Genomic DNA, 21,770 nt, shown 5'->3' on the forward strand with positions numbered 1-21,770 from the left:
AGCAATGTTGGCGAATTGATACCTATACAACAGGAGTCTTCTCCATTCGTTTTACCACCACCGCCACCTTTAACTGGCCCCCACCTTGCACATCCGGTTCAAGTCATCTCTCAAGTACCTATGGTACCAAATAATATAGCTACCACCTCTACAGCTCCCTCAATGTTTTCGTCACCCTTGCCCGCAACAACTACGGCGACCGTAACGGTCCCCATATCACCTGGTTCAATTACGTCGTCTCACCTTAACGGAGACTCTTCTGTTATTCATAAGATTCTTCTGAGGAATTTAGATACCCATATAGATGCGCTGGCTATGTGCGACGGCCAAAGTCATTCTGCCTTATTTACATTCATGTTGGCTCTACACCGTCTGGTACTTTCCCACCAATATCCATTGCAGTGGCTTTTGCAAAACGCGACTCGCCGTACCGCGGGAGTCTTGCAAACACTCTGGACGATTGCTATCGCTTCTCTTATGTCTTGGCATGACATGAAACTCTATATATGGCGACATTCGGTTCCGATGTCTTTATATACGGACTTGGTTAATGCCCACGTTACTCGTCCTCAACGTGAATTTGAGATGCTTCACATTTATGTGTCAGACGTCCGTGATTCGGTCGAGGCTCTGGCATTGGGCTGGGACCCTACCATTTTGGTCACTTTTGTTTTACAACATCTTAACAATACCTCCACCAACTGTTTATTATTTCAGTCCCGTCCACAATCTATGCCTGAGTTAGTAGCTTTAGCTCATTCTATCATCCCTTTAGAGATGCAAAAGACATATACACAATGCCAATTAGGTCAGCTTGACCGGCGCGTGACCCCCCCTCCTCATAATCTTGCTAACCGAGAACAGAATCTAAATCGCCCCCTGCGTCAACCTCAATCTCTATACTGCAATTTTTGCCACAGAAGTGGACACTCCACGTCTCACTGCCGCCGTCGTCCCTCTCAGCATGATTACCATTCTCATAATCCGGCTGTTCCAAGGTAACTGATGCATTCACTTTCACATGTATGGTATGGTAGTAAAGTGTTTATATGTACAGAGTAAATCTTTAGTAAGGCCTCACTGAGGCCTCACCTTTTACAAAAAGAAACAAACAAAAACCGATATTGAATTGGAAACACTGCAGCGTCAATGCCGAAACTCTATGCAAGATAAGGAAGAGCTGCACAGTTGCCAGTCGTGAACACCACACAGAAGAGCAATGTTAACCATGAGTCATCAAGTAATTAATTAATCAGCGTTTCTTTCTGTGGTCATTCGGCCTCGGAAGAAATATTTCTTGTCCATTTTGAGCTCTCAAGAAATCAGGCTCAGAGCTGGCAATTTATTTCCTTCATGAATGAAAATATGTTGCTCATTTTTTTCGTTTCTTTTCTCTCTTTTGTCATTAGCTCTAAAACAAACATAAAATGAAAACTAGCAAAGAAGGTCGTTTCTTTCGGCACGTAACAGGCATGTGGTAACTGCTATTTTTACGACCATATTATATCCCTCTTGTTTACTTTCAACGATAAGGACGAATGTTGGAGTGACCAGAAAAAATGAATAAACACAATAAGCTCTTAAATATTATCCAAGCTTCGAAAATAGATGCCGGCCCCAGTGGCAGAGTGATTATCACATCACGCTACGACGCCAGGGGTCCAGCTTCAAATCCTGGCCTGGGCATGGATTTGTGAGTGTCCATTCATCAATTTCATCATATCGTCACTCATCCCCATATTGATTGAGTTGATTGATTGAGTTTGTGTTTGAAGTCCACTTTATGCACAGTAAGGCTAATCGGGACTGGACCTACAGTTTAAAGTGGGATCCGAACCACTATGTGCCTCCACCGGGTATCGAACCCGGGAACACTTGATCACAAGGCGACGATGCTACCACTGCGCCATCGGGGAGGCGTCCCCCATATTTGCAACTTAGCCAAAAGTGGCACAAGAAGCGAAGTAAAATAAAGCAAATCAATTAATCAATCAATCGAACATAGGGTCTCCGGTTTCATAGAGCAGTATGCAAAGCACTCGGTCATGAAGACCCTCAAAATTGAAATAATAAGTGGAACAAAAAACCTGATATTAGAGTATTTTAAGAGTTTAGGCAGATTAACAGTTCACCTCAACCTACAACAATTTCACCTGTATTGTGTGATATATGGTTCTGCCCTAATATAATTGAACGTGCTCTTGCGATAATAGTTACACATTTCCGTCTTGCAACACACAACCTCGACTCGGCACGATATGTGCATTTCCTTGCCCCTTTTCTGTATTTTTTTTTTCTATTTAGGATATATTATGTTGCCTTTTTGCCTCTTGGTTAATCCGTGGGGATGAGAATGATTGACCAATTGATAACATGATGTGATGGGGCAAACATGCCTTAATCATGGTTTGAACTTAAGACCTCTGTCTTCAAAGCACGTTACAATCTGCCACGTGTGTCTTTTCATCTCCAGTCACCATTAATTTCAAGAGGTAGAAAACGACGTTACTCAAACAAATTGTATAAATAATTTCCATGACCATAAACATTTGTTGCACTTGTTGAGAGAAATCCATACCCTCGTAACGTTATAAGTAAACGCCGACCTAGTTGATATCCCAAGAACCCTTTCTTGCACGAAAATCACACTGTGTCCACAGGATTTACGACTGAATGCTTACTAAATGTGCATCCCCATTTCCATTAATCGTTCACTCTTCGTATATTTTGAGGTCAGCTAATTCGAACATACGACCCTAAGACAGCTACACACTGCCAAAAAAAACTGCAGTGTCAACAAAGTAATTACTGTATTTTATATATTTTATTTTTGGTAATGGAATATTTTTCCCCTCAGCTTCTCATTTATGTTTGATTTGGTTTATTTTACTTCGCTTTTCTGTCACTTTTAGCTAAACGCGACAATGAGGATGAGCGATGAAATGATGAAATTGATGAAGGGACACTCACAATGAAGACCAAATGAACACAATGCCAAGGTGGTATTTAAGCAAGCTGTGTTAACCACTCTACCACGGAGGCCGGAATCCTTTTTAGTTAGGAGAAATCGTTCCTTGACAGCGAACTAAGAACAGTTAATATGCGTCACGTCAGAGTTATAATATTTTAAATTTCTAACAATCAATTGGGATTTAATCTTAACCATTCTTTTGCCTACATAAAAACTTGCACACAGTTAGGATTGTTTACACTAAGGACAACAGCGTTAAAGTCTATGCTTTAAGGAATGATTAAGCACTCTATGATATGATGACGGAAAATAATAATTCACATGACTATAGTGATGCATTACATCGGTGAAACATTAATTTTTGATCAGGAAGAAATATTGAAAAACGCAGGGACACAATGACAAATTTATTTATTTATTTTACTTCGCTATTCTTCCTCTTTTGAGTAATCACATAGATAAGGATGAAAGGTGTGTTAAGATGAAATTTGTGAAAGGCAATCACAAACGTAGAACACAGCCCGAACTCCACAGACCAGATCCTGGTTAGTTTGCAAAATACACTCCATGGTTACAATGACGTAAGCATTAGTAGAATAAATTTGTATATCATTCTCCCCCCTCCCCCCAGGAAACGTGAGCTAAACTATTGCGCATTCTGTGATATGTTCATTACTTCTCAGGAACCATTCGCGTCCTTCAACTAGTTTATCGTGAAAAACATTTCTATTTTCTCATTTCTACTAGAACCCTGGCGAAAAAAGGCGGATGGAGCGTGGTGCTGATCGTATCACCTCCAAAATGGCCGAGCTCGAGAATATGCGGTGCCCTACTACCACATCCCCTAAATGTGCCTTCATGGCACGTTGCTATACGCACGAGGAACTTTACCTAACCTTTACTACTACTAACTACTCATGCCAGGAATTTTGGTATTTTTTATACACTTTTATTTGCCCATTGCTAACCTGGTTCATTCCCAGCCATAACAGCAATTAGTCGATGCAATAAAAATACGCCAAACTTAAAAAGAAACAGGTTTCGGCGTGCGCGCGCACAAACAGAGAGACAGAAAGAGAGGGGGGTAGCAAAAATCTTCCACAAACTGCACAGATCATGCCTGACAAGACTCCAACAGAAAGCTTTCCGGAAACAAGTTTACGTGCGCATAGGGTAGTGATGGCCTTGTTTGCAACTGCCATCTCCCCCTTTCTTATCCAATACAGGAGTAATGAAGTGTTTCCAACTACCTTCCAATCTAACTAAGAGTAGGGAGACCTTTTTTTAAAGTTCGCCAGTGTACTAGAATGTTAAGGTTTTCTAATGGATTTGTACTATTTATATCTTTGCTTATTTGCATGTGTTTATTTACTGTTTTGGTATTATTACTTGGGGTATGTTATAAACATTTATTCATTGATTTTCATCAAAGTAAAGCAAACTATGATTCATTACTTAAGTTACAAATTTAACTTCATTTAGTAATTTTGGATATCTATCTCTATACCTGTTTGACAGTATATGTATATTTTTGGGATGGTTTGTTTCAAATATCTTGTAATTGGTGCTCTTATTCCTCGCTGTATTCCCTTCCTCCGTTTGGTTTCCTCTCCTCTTTCCTATCCTTTTGTTTTTTCTTCTATTTTTCTCTTCTATGTATTCCTTTTTTTTTCTCTTTTCATGGTTTATGAGGAAATTCACAATTATATACCATCTCGGAATAAGTGGAATTGAGGCATCATATGGATGATTACTTATCCCCGTGCAACAATATATATATATTCTCGTCTACTTCGCAAATATTTCGACCTGTTAGTGCATATCCGATTGTTTTTTCCCAGTGTCAGCCCCCCCTCAAAATTAAGTGCTACGTATCACATATCCCTATTCTTATTTTGCAGCATGCAAATTTGTGCGCCTAATTATAGACTTTATTGGCGCCTATTGTTACTATGTGTTGTAAAAATTTGATATTATGTATTATCTCATTCTTAAATTGTTAAATGTTTTATACGATTTGTTCGTTCCCATTTTTTAGATTGCAATCGATCATTCACTTTCATTTTGTACCATCTTCCTTGTATTTATTGATGGTATTTATCTAATGTATTTCAATTTGTTGCAATTTATTAATCTGTATGTTGTTGACTTGCCTTTTCAGAGAATAACAAGTTTATTAGGTAATAATTCCTTTAGGCAGTCATTTGTTGTAACATAATTGAGTGTGTTTTGACTTATTTATTGCCAGGTTTACATGTTTTTTTCAACTAGGTCAACATGGGTTATTTCATATATATATATATGTGCTTTAATTGCTAGGGGTTAGTTCTAAATGGTGCTCTTGCAATACTATTGGTGATAAGTAAAAATGTAACTGGTTGTGTGCTCCTTTGGCGTCCTTCTCATTTTTTGCCAGGCAGGGGAGTTTGTGACGATTTTCTATGCGAACATGATTTTCAAGTATAATATTAAATTCCGCGTTGAATATCCTCACATCTCTCCTCATACATTCCGGTACGCTTCGCGTCAGTGTTTTTCAATTCTACTTAATTGTTTGACCGATAGAGGTCACTAGTGGCTTTCCCTGCTTCACGAACTGGATCGACGAAAACGGCAGTTCCGTTTCAGCTAGCGAGGCGCGAGGGATTTCTTGGTGTGACGTCATGGACTACGAGAGAAGTAGCGGCTCGTGGAACTCAGTGCTTCTCTCTCTCGTCGATCGCAATTTGTAGCACGGCACAACTAAGTTCTTCGAACATTACGAGGAAATGTTGCATTGTTCACGTATATTGCTAGTACGTCTGAGAGGTGTTGGGATCTTTTGGAAAACAAACGTCAAAATACAAGGATGGTAATTTGGAACTTAGTTGACCATTGACCATTTTGACCGAACGTAATTTTCCTTGATTCACCTGGCGGGACTTGAAATATGAAGGAAGGATGGATCCGTTGCTGAGAAGGAAGGACACGAGGGAAACGAGGACAATACCGTTCAACGTGCTTGAAAGCGACCAATTGGAGGACGTTCCCTGGTTTCTCTAGATGCCGAGGATTTTGCCCAAGTTAACTGAGGTGAACAGTTATCCAACGAACTGAGGTATGTACTCTACGGCTCCCTTTTTATAAGTGAACTGTGAATGCGTGTTTTTTTGGACAAGAATGCCATTCTACCCCGGTTTTTTCTTCTCTTTTGCGACTACGTGATAATTGAATCAAGAAAGTAACGCACGACGTACAAAGAAAGGATTGTACGTAAAACAACCATCGATTCAGTTTTGGACGATTGGACATTGTAACGTTGCGATCGATATAGTGGAGAAAGAAAGTGACGGTTGGTCACCCCCCCCCCCCCTTTTTGCATAAAAAAAAAAGAACAGATCACTCAATTAGAATCACGTGAACACAAGCTGGGAATACGAATTAACGTACCGCAAACTAATCTGTGAGCTGAGATAATTTTTGTGAGACGTATCGGATGGTTTTAGCAAGAGCACCAAAATAAATTAATATGTCAAATGGGTGGTTTTTTGGGTAGCAAGAATTAATGAATGAGTTGTGGTAAAATACAATTATAGATTGACCTTAACGTATTTTAATTGATTGCATATATTATGTCATTTGCAGTTGCCGGATGTGTTCTAGCTTTATTATCTTGTTATTTGCCGGTAACAAAGAATTGTTGATCCACCTTCAAGTCACTTATAGTTATATGTTGAATGAAATAATTTGTTATGAATAATATTATGTACATGTTGTTCTTGGGAACGCCAGCCATTCTCCGTTGCGAGGTTTTGGCGTAATAAATTTTGACTAGAGTCGCAAAATTAAACTAAGTGTACGTAATTATCCCTTGTAACACAAAACTAGAGTGTCGGTTTAATTTTCACAAAACGAGACGGGAAATCATACTCACACGGACGAACGATTACATTCATTGAGTGGGAAAAGAGTTAATTCGACTTCAGCTTTTTTTTTTTTACGTGTATCGTTCCGACCAAGTTTAATTTTGTCAATTTGATTCTCAGTAGAGACTGAGGTGACAGTCCAAAATACTGTCATTAGCCTCAACAAAATCCCTGACTATTGTAACTGATTGGTTTGTTTTTTTCTTGTTTATCGTGCGAGTAATTGAATTTCCACGGACCTCCACGCTTTCCTTCAAAATCTTGACTACTTCGTTACGCACGCAACCATCAGGTCACACTGACGAAGGCCATTTCCACCTGGGTGGATATGTGAACAAAGAAAACTGCCGGATAAGGAGTACAGAAAATCCACAAGGAGTATTCCAGAAACCAATGCATCCACAAAAGGTAACAGTGTGGTGTGGGTTGTGGGCAGAGGGTGCGATTGGTTGATATTTCTTTGAAGATGGTGCTACTGTCAATGGAACTCGATATCGAGCGATGATTACACACTTTTTGTGGAATGCATTGGAAGCCATGGATGTTGCCACCATGTGGTTCCAACAAGATTGTGCCACTTGTCACACTGCGACCGCAACAATTGATCTCTTGCGTGAAAAGTTTGGGGGGTGCATAATTTCATGCCAGGGGGACATCAACTGGCCGATCATGTGATCTGACACCCCTAGATTTTTTTCTGTGGGGTTATTTGAAAGAACAAGTGTATGCCAACAACCCACAAACAATGCAGGACCTCAAAGACAACATTATCGCTGCTACCACAGCAATAGACGTGCGTTTAAGTGCAAATGTCATTGAAAATTTTGATAAAAGACTGATTGCTTGCTGCAATTCCAGAGTGGGTCACTTGTCTGACATCATCTTCCATTGTTAACCTGAACATATGTTCTTTTCACTCCAATATTAAAGTCTTCACTTTTCCAGTCTTTAACAAATTAAAAGTAACATTGAAATTTGATCACCTTTATATACAGGGTGCGGCAATGACTTGGGTGATTTTAAATACTTCACACTTAAGATAATATACCGGGTGATCCATTTGAGAGTTTGAAAGCCAAAATCGCCAACTTTGAGTTATAGAGGTCTAAAGTTTACTGACCCTTCTGAACGTCGGCACTACGTATGTCTATGATGGTTACATACACACGACAGGGTGGGGGAGTTCAAGTCCTGACATGATTGTTGATCACATAACATTGTACGTACGCGCCCTACACTTTATTGAGGTCCATGCAACTAGAACTTTGAGTTATAGACGTGATTAGAATTTAACTTTGACTCATAGAAGTTATTCATACTCTACCTTTCGAGTTATTGCGTTCGCACGGCATCCCATAAACTGTAAAAAAAAATCGTCTTATCAAGGTTTTATTTGAGTTGTTGAGGTAAAATTAGTATGGACAATTCAAGGGAATTACAAAAAAATTCGACTTATCAAGGAATTCGAGATGTTGAGGTTCGAGTTATCAATGTTCCACTGTATATACTATTTAAAATATTCAATTTAAGGTGTGGCATTTACATTTGTCATTTCACATACTCAGACTCGAAATACATCTACAAAAAAAAGTCACAAATGTTACGGGATATACTAATCTAGAAAAATTGTCAATTGTGTAAGAATTTCTGTCTAAGAATTTCAAACTCAAATTTACCTAATCAACTTCTAGATGTCAACTTGCAATAAGCTCCTGCCTGTCAGATAGATTGTTCTGCAAAGGACTCTAACAGAATGAATGGATTGAGAGAATTCTGTTTTATTTTCCACGCAACTTTCTTTGCTTTTCCTTTCTCGATAAAAATAAAAGCAAAACTGTGAAAAACTTGCCTTGGGTCATTTGTAAATGTATGAATTCATGTCTAGGGAGAAAAATTCATGTAGAATTCATGCATAATTTCCGGAACCAATAATTCATGCATAATCCCTGGAATTCAAGGAATTCCTGGTGAAGAGCCACCCTGATTGAAGGAGAATACTAAAAGAAAATACATTTACAATCTTTTTTATTTTGATTTATTTGAAAACAACATTACTACGATGACCTCCATTTTGTTCCAGACACACTATCAGTGTTTGGGTAGGAATCTGAGCCACCTCTTCCTGGATCCGATCTGTAAGTTCATTCAGGGTGCATGGGGGTTGGTTGGAATACTTTTGCTGTCAAATATTCCCCCCAAAAAATAATCACAAGTCAGGGTGGCTACAGACTATCAGACATGAAATTGCCTGACTTTTCCAGTTTGCATTTTTTCCCTGACAATTTTGAACTAAATCCACGTATTTGTACATGGGAAATAAACTCAGGTATGGAGTGTATTAAGTATCTATATTAGCTTACAAGAAATTGACTTAATTTCTCTATGATTCATATTCGTTCTCAAAAATAGTGAATTTGAAAAAATTATTACAATTCACAACCTAGGGAGGGACTTGTACAGGGTTTATCTCATTTGCAAGCAGGCTTGAATAAAATATTTGATTATTTTTCAAGTTAGGACTAAATGAGATTAGAGTAAATTAGTTTTTTTAATTAAGAAATTTTGTAATTTCTCATTCTTCTAAGCCATTCTCGTTATTAAATGTTGATATTTCGCCTGCTGCTTGCAAGAACCATGACTGCAAAGTTATTTTCGAAGCATTAACGCTTGTATTCTATGTCTCTTTCTATATAAAGCAAATAAACAAATTAATCCATGCACACATGATTGAGATATTGGTATGGTGAATTCGTGGCTTGTTTGATGTGAACATGGCAACACATGGCGTCTGCTTGGCACCCAAAACCCTAACATACCTTAAACTTGCTTCTCGGGACTAAACGTTCTGAAAGTGAAGCAATGGAATTGTACAAAACAAAGTGTCATATTACCTTACATTATCAACGTGACTTCTTTCAGTACAAACATTCACAGTATATCCAAGTACTGTGAAACTGACAACACACTGTTACCTATATTGTCAGCAAAAAGTGTGTGTGTGTGTGTATATAAATATAATATTAAAAACTTAACGCAAGCAATTTATAGTAGGGGAATCTACTGTACTGCACAGGCATGATTTTGCTAATACGGCATAATAAGATAGGAACATGCTGTTAATAACAGCATCCGTAAGCACGTCCAAAAAGTAAGTTCCGATATCATTGGAACACTGCGCTAGTGGTTGGAGCACGACGTGCACATACAGATAGGAAGAGGTGGTATGTGTCTATATTGTGGTGAAATCGCATTGTTGTGAAGGCAGTCGATTTAAGAACAGTGTTATACCACGGCAAAGCTATCTCCAGGCTGTATTCACAGTGCAGAACAGTTATTTTGGCAAAGACCTGTTTCCCTACTGGCTGCTGCGGGATTCTATGGTTGCAGACTGTTGCTCAAAGAGGGGTGGGGGGGGGGGGGCATCAGTAGGCCTAATTGGCTGTTTGACCACATGTTCCTTCATAGATAAAAGTTGGAACAGCAGGTACCTGCCATAAAGACGAGTCCTGTGCCAGGAGTTAGCTTGGTTGATTGATTGATTTGCTTTATTATACTTCGTTTTTTGTGCCACTTATGACTAATTTGCGAAGATGGGATGAGTGATGACATGATGAAATTGATGAATGAACACTCACAAATATCCATGCCCAGGCCAGGTTTCGAACCCGGGACCCCTGGTGTTGTAGCGCGATGTTCTCACCACTGCACCAAGGGAGCCAGCAGGAGTTAGCTTGACTCAACTCTATGAGAAAGATGGCAGTACTCATATACTGACTGCATGCTGTAATCAGATTTTTGCATGCTCAGAAGCGGATGCCAGCAGAGATCTACCGGAACTTGCGAGGTGTAAGGACTGGATGCCATAAGTGACAGTATGGTCAGACGATGGTGCAGACAATTCATGGAAGGCAGATCCATCATGCATGCCCAACACACCTGACCGCAAGTGGGCTCTTTTGCACCACTAAGTGGGAGCCCCGACCTCATGCACTACGCCTTCATCTCTTCCTTCAGCTGAAGCAGTTTCTGGCAGGACATACGTTTTGACAGTAACGCTGCTGTACACACGGTTCTGCTTTTAGGAGGCAGACACATGACATGGGCATACAAAATGTAGTGCCACAGTACAACAAATACCTGAAGAATGGTGGTGAATGTGTCGAAAAGTAAGTTATAGGTCACTGTAATTAAGACAAAAATTATTAGTGGCCGCGGTGGCTCAGTCGGTAACGCATCTGGCTACCATGCTAAAGATCCCGGGTTCGATCCCCGGCCGGTTCAAATCCGTGAACTTTTCTAACGATGGATGATGGAAGCGGCCCCGGCGCCCACCCCACGTCGAATAACATGGGTACCTGGGGGAAACCCTGGGGGGTAAAGGCGGTCAGGGGCGTGATGCTGATCACATCACCCCCACTCACGACCGGATCAAGAAAGTGAGGGGTGTTACCCCCACACCCCCTATACGCCTTCATGGCATTGTGCTAAGCACAGGGGAGCACTTTACCTTTTTTTTTAAATGTCAATTATTACCGAAGTTTGTGTTTCAAATTATGGCTAACTGGAATGTACTTTCTAGACCATCCTCGTATAAAGCTTCAGCCTGTTAAATTCAATAACAGTAGACGAAAAGTGAAAATTCAGTAGAGCTTGCAGAGGAACATTGATTACTGACAAAAATGATATGTTTTTAGTATTGACAGCCTGAAAGTTTGTCCGATGAAATGTCATACTACGTCAGACAAATAAATCGGATGCATAAGAGTGCCATGCATGCATTCTTATGCAGTAGTGAGACATTTTGTAGCAATTCGACATTAGTCAGATTTAAGTAAGTCTTGAAGCTTTCCTGGTGACGAATGATGAAATGATTCTCTCAGGCTATCAACCAGGTGAGTTGTAGAAAACATTCCAAGCTTTCGAAAGCTCATCTTCAAGGTAGAAGTTCCTGAAGATGAGAGTGACGTTAGCTTTCAAAAGCTTGGAATCTTTTCCACAACTCACCTGGTCAATAGCCCGAGAGAATCTTTTCATTAGTCAGATTTATCCAACAAAAATCACATGCAGCAATGGAGCCTAAATTTTCAGCGGATCAAATGTCGTTCCATGGCATATGACAAAAATTCAGGTTGGATAAAAGCCCTCATTCGTTTCCATGATCCTTCAGAATGTCCACACAATGCCGTACTATGGTGTTGGACATCTGTCGGGTGGTACCAGAGTGGGTGCACCATTATAGCTCCCACAGACAAGAAAAAAAAATGTCAATACATTTTAAATGTGACATTTAAAGGTTCATCAGATGTGTCTGCCTCACTGGAAATTTCTCCTCACCTTCCATCACTTGTTTCTGGCACCGTGGTTGTGTCCAATGCATAATAGACCTAAAAGTTTACGCCAAAGGCTGGCAAGATGATTTCCCGTTTAAGTGCAGCACTTATTACGACTTCTTCAAAATCAAATGTCTAGCAGGTTCATTGCATCACATCACATCTACAGTTCAACAAAGAAACATTTGTCAATCAAGACAAAATTTCCTGACTTTTTTTTGACCTCTCCAATTCCATGACTTTTCCAGGTCTGTCACCACCCTGCAAGTGGACAGATCCAGTGATCTGGTGGGCCAATGAAAAACCCTATTATTGTTTGTGTAATATGCTTTTACAGCAAATACATGCTGCCCCGTTCTATGACTCCATCATAACTGAATGATAAAGTAGGGGCTGCAAGATGGTGGAAGTCATGTGTTACCACTGACACAACAACTAGCTATATCCAGTGTTGCAAAATCATTGCCGCATCCTGTATTTGATTAACTATTTATCCAAGAGCCTTACATGAATTATTTTTCCAAATACGTAATGCAAGGTATGTACTGAAAGTAATGAGTCAAGTGATATTACTCAATCAGAAAATGTTTCCATGAGAATGCATTCCAAATTATAATAATTTGATTTTTTATATTCAAAGTCATGTATGACTAAAATCTTGGTAGAGGTAAAATTGGTAAAATATTTATCTATTCTTAATAAAAAATACTTTTTCAGTTCAGCCCCAAGTTATAACTTTCAACATAAATCACAAATGGTTCCACAAACTTACTGTGAATCCTTCTCCATGAACCATTATTAGAAGCAAAATATCAACTATCCTTTGACGCTGTCTGAGGCCTAATTCCGATGTAAATTCTGGCTCTTCAAAGGCTAGTGCCAAGACATTGAGAAATTCCCTTGTATCGAAATGCAATAATGCCCTGCAATAAATAAAAATACAATTACCGAGTACTTCTACATGCATTTAATTTGTGAAACTGTTTATAAAAACAAGTGTTAAAGTACATATACAGTGGAACCCCAATTTGAAGTTTTTGGGGACAAAGATGAAATAAACTTAAAATGCAGAAAAATGTAAGATCTGGGGAAAATGTTACATGTTGCCTTATTGGGGACATGCTGATTGAATACATAATGTTGGGAAGCATAAAATCTGGGATTGAAGAATCGGGGTTTCACTGTATTAAGAAAAGTGAACATTATTATATTTGAGAACAAAATTTAAACAGAAAAATAATATACCGGTAAGTGATTAATTTTGAAGAGTTGTTCACTATATATGCTTAATGCATTAAACAGACACTGCTGCTATCATATGCTTATAAAGTCACAATTATAGTTAGTGTCATATATGTACTGTCTCAAGTAAAATAGAAATGCAAACACATTTTAAAACATTGTAAATTAACGCGAAACTTATATATCCTCATGCTTACTACCACAGCAAAAACTATCCAATTTCAAATGTACTTGAGAAAGGAATAAAGAAAGAAGAGTACACTTCAATATATTTAAAGCTGAAATTGGTGGAAATATTCTTAACATAGGGTGAGTACTCTTTTATTCATTTAAGTACGCATTTCATCCCACATTTTGCAGCTCGGATATCACGTTACACGATTTTGTATAAGTTATAGGACAATCCACTCAATAAAAATGTTTTGTTGGCAGTGGCAAAATGTGGTAGGAAAGTGCACTTATTCTTTTAATCACCTAAAATGAGCACCACATCTCATATTTTAGATTTCCATCAAAAATGAAATATGCATGGCCCTAATAATAGGATAATGAAGACTTAATGATAGATTTATTTGCTATATTTTACTTTGCTTTTCTGCCACTTTTGGCTAATTGCGAAGATTGGGATGAGTGATGATATGATGGAATTGATGAATGGGCACTTGCAAACATCCATGTCCAGGTCAGGATTCACACCCGGGACCCCTGGCATCGTAGCGTGATGTGCTAACCACTCCGCCACGGGGCCGGTGACTTAAAGATGGAGTTGAACCAATATCATTACCAATGTATTGGTATCAACTGATACTAGTGGTGTCAGTACCAGTTGGAATTTAAACATGGATATTGGCTGATACTTTCCAGAGTATGGGCGCTTCTGAGAATCTGCAAAAAATTGGCAAGACTATCGCATAGTCTAAATATCATGGAAATTATGCAAAATTATTATTATTATTTTTTGCAATGCAATTTTGGGGAGAAATGTATTCTGTTATTAAATTATTATTATCTCACGTGAAATTTTAAAATATTTTTAAAAAAATATAGTCAATAGTGTTAATGCCCATCACTAGTTCTCCAGTTATCTAGTTTAAAAGTGGCAGCCCATGTGGCGGAGTGATTAGCACAGCATGCTACGTCACCATGGGTCCCGGTTCGAATCCCATCCTGGGCAGGGGTGTTTGCGAGTGCCCATTTATCAATTTCATCACTCATCCCCATCGCCGCAACTAGCCAAAAGTGGCAGAAAAGCAAAGTAAAATAAACTAAATCAAATCAAGTTTAAAAGTGATCTAGAAATAACCAATAACACCCAACACATTGAAATGATAATTGAATTGTTGTTTTTAAGTCCACTTTGTCCACAGAATGGGTAATCGAGACTGGACCGACAGTTTTAAAGTGGGATCCGAACCACTATGTGCCTCCACTGGGTATCAAACCCAGGACACCTTGATTACAAGGCAACAACACTACCACTGCGCCATCGGGGAGGCCTTTGAAATGATAATAAATTGTTCATTAATGGAGGAATAAGATAGTGATCACCCCCTTTTTAGTCCTTTCAAGCTAATGGTATAAACCTTCATTGAAGCTGAAGAGTGACAGCTATAAAAAAGGATATTTTGAATAAAACATGGTCATTTTTCAAGACAGTGAAAAAAATTAATGCAGAATTCACACATTATTAATGGTGCCAAAAGTTCACACATAATTCCCAAAATTCAAGGCATCTCAAGACAACAGCCTGGTAATTGATCATGGGTAATTTTATTATCGTAATAATTCACATACCCTGTGTTTTTAATTATTTTTTCAAATGTGCATTGCGGTCACATGTTACGAGGGTCACTATTTATATTTTGAGCCTTGGCAACACTGATTGAAGTTAGGCACGATTTGACGTTTGCACGGAATCATCTGGCATTATTGACCATAACGTACTTCAAATGTTTTGTCAATAGCTTCATTTGTGTTGTTTAGTTTGCCTTGGAGATTGCGCGACAACAATAAAATGGAATTAACTCGTGAACATTTTCGTGCGATGATTTTTTACGATTTTCGACGTGGATTATCAAGACAAGAGTGCATCGATCAACTTACTTCCACATTTGGCGATGAAGCCCCATCCTTTGCCACTGTGAAACACTGGTATAACGAATTTAATCGTGGCCGCCATTCGCTCACCAATGAGATTCGCGAAGGTCGTCCAAAATCAGCTGTTGTTCAAGAAAACATTGATGCTGTGCAAAACCTAATACTGCAAGATCGTCATGTGACATACTGTGAGATTGAGGCAACCATAGGCATTAGTTCCACCAGCATATATAAAATATTACATGATCATTTAGCTGTGAGAAAGGTATGTTCTCATTGGATCCCACACAATTTGACAAAAACTCAAAAAGACGCTCGCGTCAATTGGTGCAAACAAATGCTCAATAAATACAATCGTGGTGCTTCAAAAGACGTATATAAGATTGTAACAGGTGACGAATCATGGATATATGCATATGAGCCGGAACGTAAACAGCAGTCGACTGTATGGGTGTTTCAAGATGAACCCAATCCAACAAAAGTTGTTCGTGCTCGAAGCACATCGAAACAAATGGTCACCTGTTTTTTCGGGAAAACTGGTCATGTGGCAACTGTGCCTTTAGAGGAACGTAGAACGATCAACTCTGAATGGTACACAACAATTTGTTTGCCAGAGGTCTTCGGTCAAATACGGAAAACAAACAAACGCCGTCGGATCATTCTTCATCAAGACAATGCCAGCTGTCACACATCTCGTCTAACAACCGACTTTATGAACAGTCAAAAAATCGAATTGATGGGTCATCCGCCGTATAGTCCTGATTTGGCATCCAATGACTTCTTCTTGTTCCCGAATGTCAAGAATAAATTGCGTGGACAACGATTTTCGTCGGCGGAAGACGTCGTTGATGCGTTCAAAAACCATATTATGGAGGTGTCTCAAGAAGATTGGAAAAACTGCTTTGAGAAATGGTTCGAACGAATGCAAAAGTGTATTGACCATAAAGGAGAATACTTCGAAAAACAATAAAGCAGTTTTCAATGCCAAATTCCTGTTTTTTCATTGTTAGGCTCAAAATATAAATAGTGACCCTCGTATGCCTTAATTAATGAGGTGAATTAACCCCTCAGGGTCTTCATGGAATATATACTACAGTGTTTTTTTCTGAACTTTGATTTCAATATAAAAACAAGCAGTGTTCATTTCATGAACTTTGATTTCAATATAAAAACAAGCAGTGTTCATTTCATGAACTTTGATTTCAATATAAAAACAAGCAGTGTTCATTTCATGAACTTTGATTTGAATACAAAAATCTTCTTTCCGGCTTAACAAATAATTATCGTTGTTAACATCATCATATCTGATTGGTTTGGCAAGGAGGGTTGGTATTGTGAAGATGGATAGGACACAGCTGAATTCTTGGGGGGAGGGGAGAGAGATACACAATATCAAGTCCTAACTGCTTTCATTTGAAAATTTTAATTTTTATCAAAATTTCAGATGGGGGGGGGGGGGGGGGGGTTGTAGCCCATCCCCAAACTGTATGTGCCAGTGTTTGGTTATATAATATCAAATTGTTCAATTCCTACAAAGAGCATTGCCTACAAAAGATTCCTCAACTCAATAACTGACAACACATACATATGCAATTTATTTTAATCACATTTCTTACTTCCTTACCTCAAATATGGATAAGACAACTCACTGTCACTTGCATTCTTGCTATGTAAGGATGTTAAACATTTAAAAATTTCATATTTAACACTCTGCACTTGATCCTCAGGTATATCTCCAATGGGATAGGCTCTCCCAGCAAGGCAACATGAAATATACACCATCAATTTATTGCCAAGAATTATCTGAGATTCTGACAACTGTTTTCCTAAAATAAACAGAAATACATATCTTTAATACAGAATAAAAACGTAAGTACTGGCTTCCATAGTGGAGTGATCAACGTCATCGTTCAAGACAAACATGATAACAAACTGTTATGTTGAAAAAAAAAAAAGATATTTTTTATTAAAATTTTACACTAAACATTTACAAATAATATGAAGCTAAAGGTACCAGGTTTAAAGCCTGGATATGTCACTATGTTTGTTCCAACACCATTTCATCAGTTCATACAAAGAAAGAAAGAAAAATAATCAGGATCACGTCACAAAACATATCTTCTTCTAGTTGTCCTAATTTTCAGACCAACTTCGATCCTTCAATAGGGATGGGAAGGTAAATTGCAAAACATAGTAAAAAGTTAAAACAGGTTCAAAATTACTTAAAATAGGTTAAAAGGTATAAAAAAATTGATCCAGGATCACATTGGTCACATGGGATTGTGATAATTAATAGAAAAATTCCCTAAAAACAGACAACTAAACAGAATGCATGCATATACCATCACCTTGAGAGTTTCATGTATTTCTGTTTTATTAAAAACTATTTGCTCATAAACATTTATAGACAATATGAACTTTGTAGCCTTCAACTTCATACAAGACAAATTAAATAAAATATTGGTTTACAAACCAATTAAAAACACTTTTATTATTTATCCTCGCAAAAAAAGAGTGGAAGAATTGTATATCTAAACTTTAGCTCAGCAAAGCATTGTTTTTAATACATGATTATGTTAATATCAAAAGATGCAAAGGGAATCAAAAACTATAAATACCGAGTTATTCATACGTTGAAATTTTAAAAAGAAAATCACATTATGCCCTTGCAAGTTTGTAGCTTATATTCTACCTGGGAACATGTGCATATCGACATGTGGTGGAACTCGCCGACCTCTGTGGCAGAATGGTTAGCACAGCCAGGGGTTCCTCATTCGAATCCTCGCTATATTATCACTCGCAATTAGCCAAAAAAAAGTGGCAGAAAAGTGACACTAATTAACATTTTTTTAAGAAAATCAACTCTGGTGGAACTAAAAAAATGCACAATTTCAATTTTTGTTTAAACAACATTGCACACCCATTCGACAATTACAAGGCAAACTGTACACATAATTTATTTGATAGTGCAAGTACTCACCTGTAGCTAATGCATTCTGTAACACAGTCATAAGCTCCTCCATTGGTGTTATGTAGTCCATCATGCCCCGATTATAAATATAAATAATTGCATCATACAGACCATGCATCCAACATAGGGTCATGACTTGGTGTATATCAATAGAGGTAACATCTAGATGCACTATACATGCTTCAAGAGCCTAGAAAAATGGTTTAAAAAATTATCTATACTACTTTACTACACAACTCTTTTCTCTATATAAATTACAAGGGTCGTTCAAGGTTGACCGGGATTTTCGTATGTAAAAAATCGATGAATAGCCGGATCATGATGAAACGTGCGGGTGACGTAATGTATTCCTTCGCAAGTAACTAGCGCCCGGCATGACGTATTTCGCGTATGCGCAGCAGTTGCAGCGAACATGGCGGCAAGCAGTGTGTCTGTGGCTGTGGAACAGCGGTGTGTAATCAAATTTCTCGTGAAGGAGAAAGTGAAACCAGCTGAGATTTTCAGACGATTGCAAGCACAGTATGGTGAACAAACGATGTCGCGGACAAGAGTGTACGAATGGTGTGAGCAGTTTCATGAAGGACGGGAGCTGGTGACAAATGAAGCGCATGGACACATTTGCCCAACTGCAGTCACACCAGTGAATATCGAACGTGTTGAGCAAATGATTCTTGAGAACCGGCGAGCAACAGTGCGGGATATTGCTGCCGAGGTGAATATCAGTGTCGGGAGTGTTGAGACAATCATTCACGACCACTTACGCTTCCACAAAATCTGTGCAAGGTGGGTTCCCCGCCAGATGACATTCGATCAGAAGTGGACACGCAGGACGGTCTGTGAACAGCTTCTGAATCGGTTTCGAGCAGAAGGTGATGAATTGTTGCAATCCATCATCACATGTGATGAAACATGGTTGCACAATTCAACCCCAGAGACCAAAAAACGCAGCATGGAGTGGCGGCATAAAGGTTCCCCGCCCTCCAAGAAAAGCAAAACACAGCCGTCTACTGGAAATATCATGGCAAGTGTCTTCTGGGACATGAAGGGCGTTATCCATGTGGATTTTCTGGACAAAGGGAGCACGATTAATGCCCAGTATTACTCCACATTGTTGAGTGGTGCTGTACGAAACTCCATTCGCAAGAAAAGACCTGGGATGTTGTCTGGAAATGTCATTCTTCTCCATGACAATGCCCGCCCTCACACGGCCAATGTGACAACAACAACTCTGGCCGACATGCCCTGGCAAGTTCTGCCGCATCCCCCCTACAGTCCGGATTTAGCCCCCAGTGATTATCATTTGCTTGCACCCCTTAAAGACCATCTGGGAGGGAAGAAATTCACGACAGACGAAGCACTGCTGAGCGATGTCCTCCAGTGGCTACGACAACAACCAAGTTCTTTCTACGCCAAAGGAATTCGGGAGCTGCCAGAACGATGGCAACGGTGCCTCGGCGCGCACGGAGAATACTTTGAAAAACTGACATAGTTTGGTGTTTCTTCTGCTACCTATTTCCTCTGCAGAAATAAAAGTCCCGGTCAACCTTGAACGACCCTTGTAGAATAAAACTTTGTCAAAATTTTGGCAGTTTCTTTAAAGTTCAGGCTGATTGGGACTGAACTTACAGTTTACAGAGATATCTAGACAACAGATAGGTGGCCCAAATGGGGATCGAATCCAAGAACACTTCATTACAATGTAATGGCATTGCCAATCATACTATCAGGTATATATCTGAAGATAACCTTTATCTAAACAACTGGTACTATCACTCAACAAGGAATAAAAATACTAACACAGAAACAAATATTTATGAACAAAATACAACTAGCCAATACGTATAAATCTAATTCTCAATCAATTAAATACTTACCTTACATTTAGTAGTTTTTAAACAGGAATTAATCACATTACAAAATTTCAAGTGAACAAAATTTATTTCATAACTAACTCTCTAGCCTTCTTAAACCCAAAGTTTCATGGCTGCAGCAACACAGGCCTTCCACCTGTCACTATTCTGAGCAAGATCTATATACTCCTTTCCGTCTCTACTGAATTCCTTTAGGTCCTGGACAGCTACTATATCTAATTTATACTTAACTATCTCATTAACTGTACACTGAAATGCCCCAGGCCGGTAATGGCTCAGAACATTCCAAGTGCCTAATTTAATATCCTTATTCCTAATGTAGATCTTATCCTTAGTCCAGGGACCTCCCAAAGTAGTCCCTGCCCAGAGAACTGAATGGGAGATTATTTTACCTCCGGAATATTTTACCTTGGGAACAACCATGGCCTCATATTGCTGATTCTTGACATATCTTTTTACAGTGCAGAGTTTTCAGCTCTACGCCAAACCCCCAATATGAATGGAGGACCGCATCTGTCGTTGGTCATCAGATCCCTTAGATCTAGCTGGGAGGATCACATAGTAGTCCACCAACAATATCCCAGTTCTGCCAATTGTGGGGCGCTGATAGAGCCATGACAGGACAGCTCTATAAATACCAACAGAGCAAACTCTTGACCATTTCACTCTGTGGATTGACTAACTGCAGTGAACAAGCCACTGTGCGATGGAGCTGTCACATCCCTACGCCTGGCCTACACCTACATTCGATTTCATACCATGATTAATAACGGCTTAAAAACTAATAAGTGAAGTGCACACAATTATGAGCAACTAGCCTTACACTTTCAACACTCAACAAGCAAAAAACATTGCATGACTAATACAAACAAAGAAATAAATATACACAGATTAGTATATAAAAGGTAACAAAACATCCAGAATTGTTTCTACATCTACATTGTTCTTCTTTCTAAAGTCTACCGGTAAGGGGCAACATAGGGATATCAGTGTATAGTTTTATCAGTAAAATTATCAATATTTTTACCGATTTCATATTTCAACAAATAGTCTATTATTAGTACAAAATTCTTCAATTTCATCATTATTTTTATTAATGTAATGGTATAATTCATGTATCCAGGTTTTGTAAAATGAATGCAGTTTCTTTTTCAGAGACAAAACCCATTGCAATTACCTAGTTACATTCATTAATTAAAAAGCTTAACGAACCATTCATATTTTTCAAGAACATTTACAACTTTATATCAGGTTAGTAAAATTTTGGTTATTGATATACATGTATACCAGTCCATTCCTAATAAAGTGTCCAAAAAGTACCACGAGATTTTGAATGTAGGTAACTTTTGCACAAAAAGTGAAACTTACACTGGGAATTAACTT

General features: G+C 38.6%; 1 protein-coding gene across 1 annotated transcript in view; it reads right to left on the minus strand.

The window, feature by feature from the left end:
* The window catches only part of Vps8 (vacuolar protein sorting 8), a 401,212-nt gene that overhangs the window by 317,611 nt on the left and 61,831 nt on the right, over positions 1–21,770 (minus strand). Inside the window, exons 12-14 of the mRNA XM_083113236.1 lie at positions 18,526–18,706; positions 17,170–17,371; positions 12,979–13,129 (exon numbers count right to left, since the gene is read on the minus strand). Coding sequence (XP_082969362.1) covers positions 12,979–13,129; positions 17,170–17,371; positions 18,526–18,706 — 534 coding nt within the window. The remainder of the gene's footprint in view (positions 1–12,978; positions 13,130–17,169; positions 17,372–18,525; positions 18,707–21,770) is intronic.

Source organism: Lepisma saccharinum, chromosome 27 (genome assembly GCF_977018435.1).
Source record: "Lepisma saccharinum chromosome 27, izLepSacc3.1, whole genome shotgun sequence".
NCBI lineage: Eukaryota > Metazoa > Arthropoda > Insecta > Zygentoma > Lepismatidae > Lepisma > Lepisma saccharinum.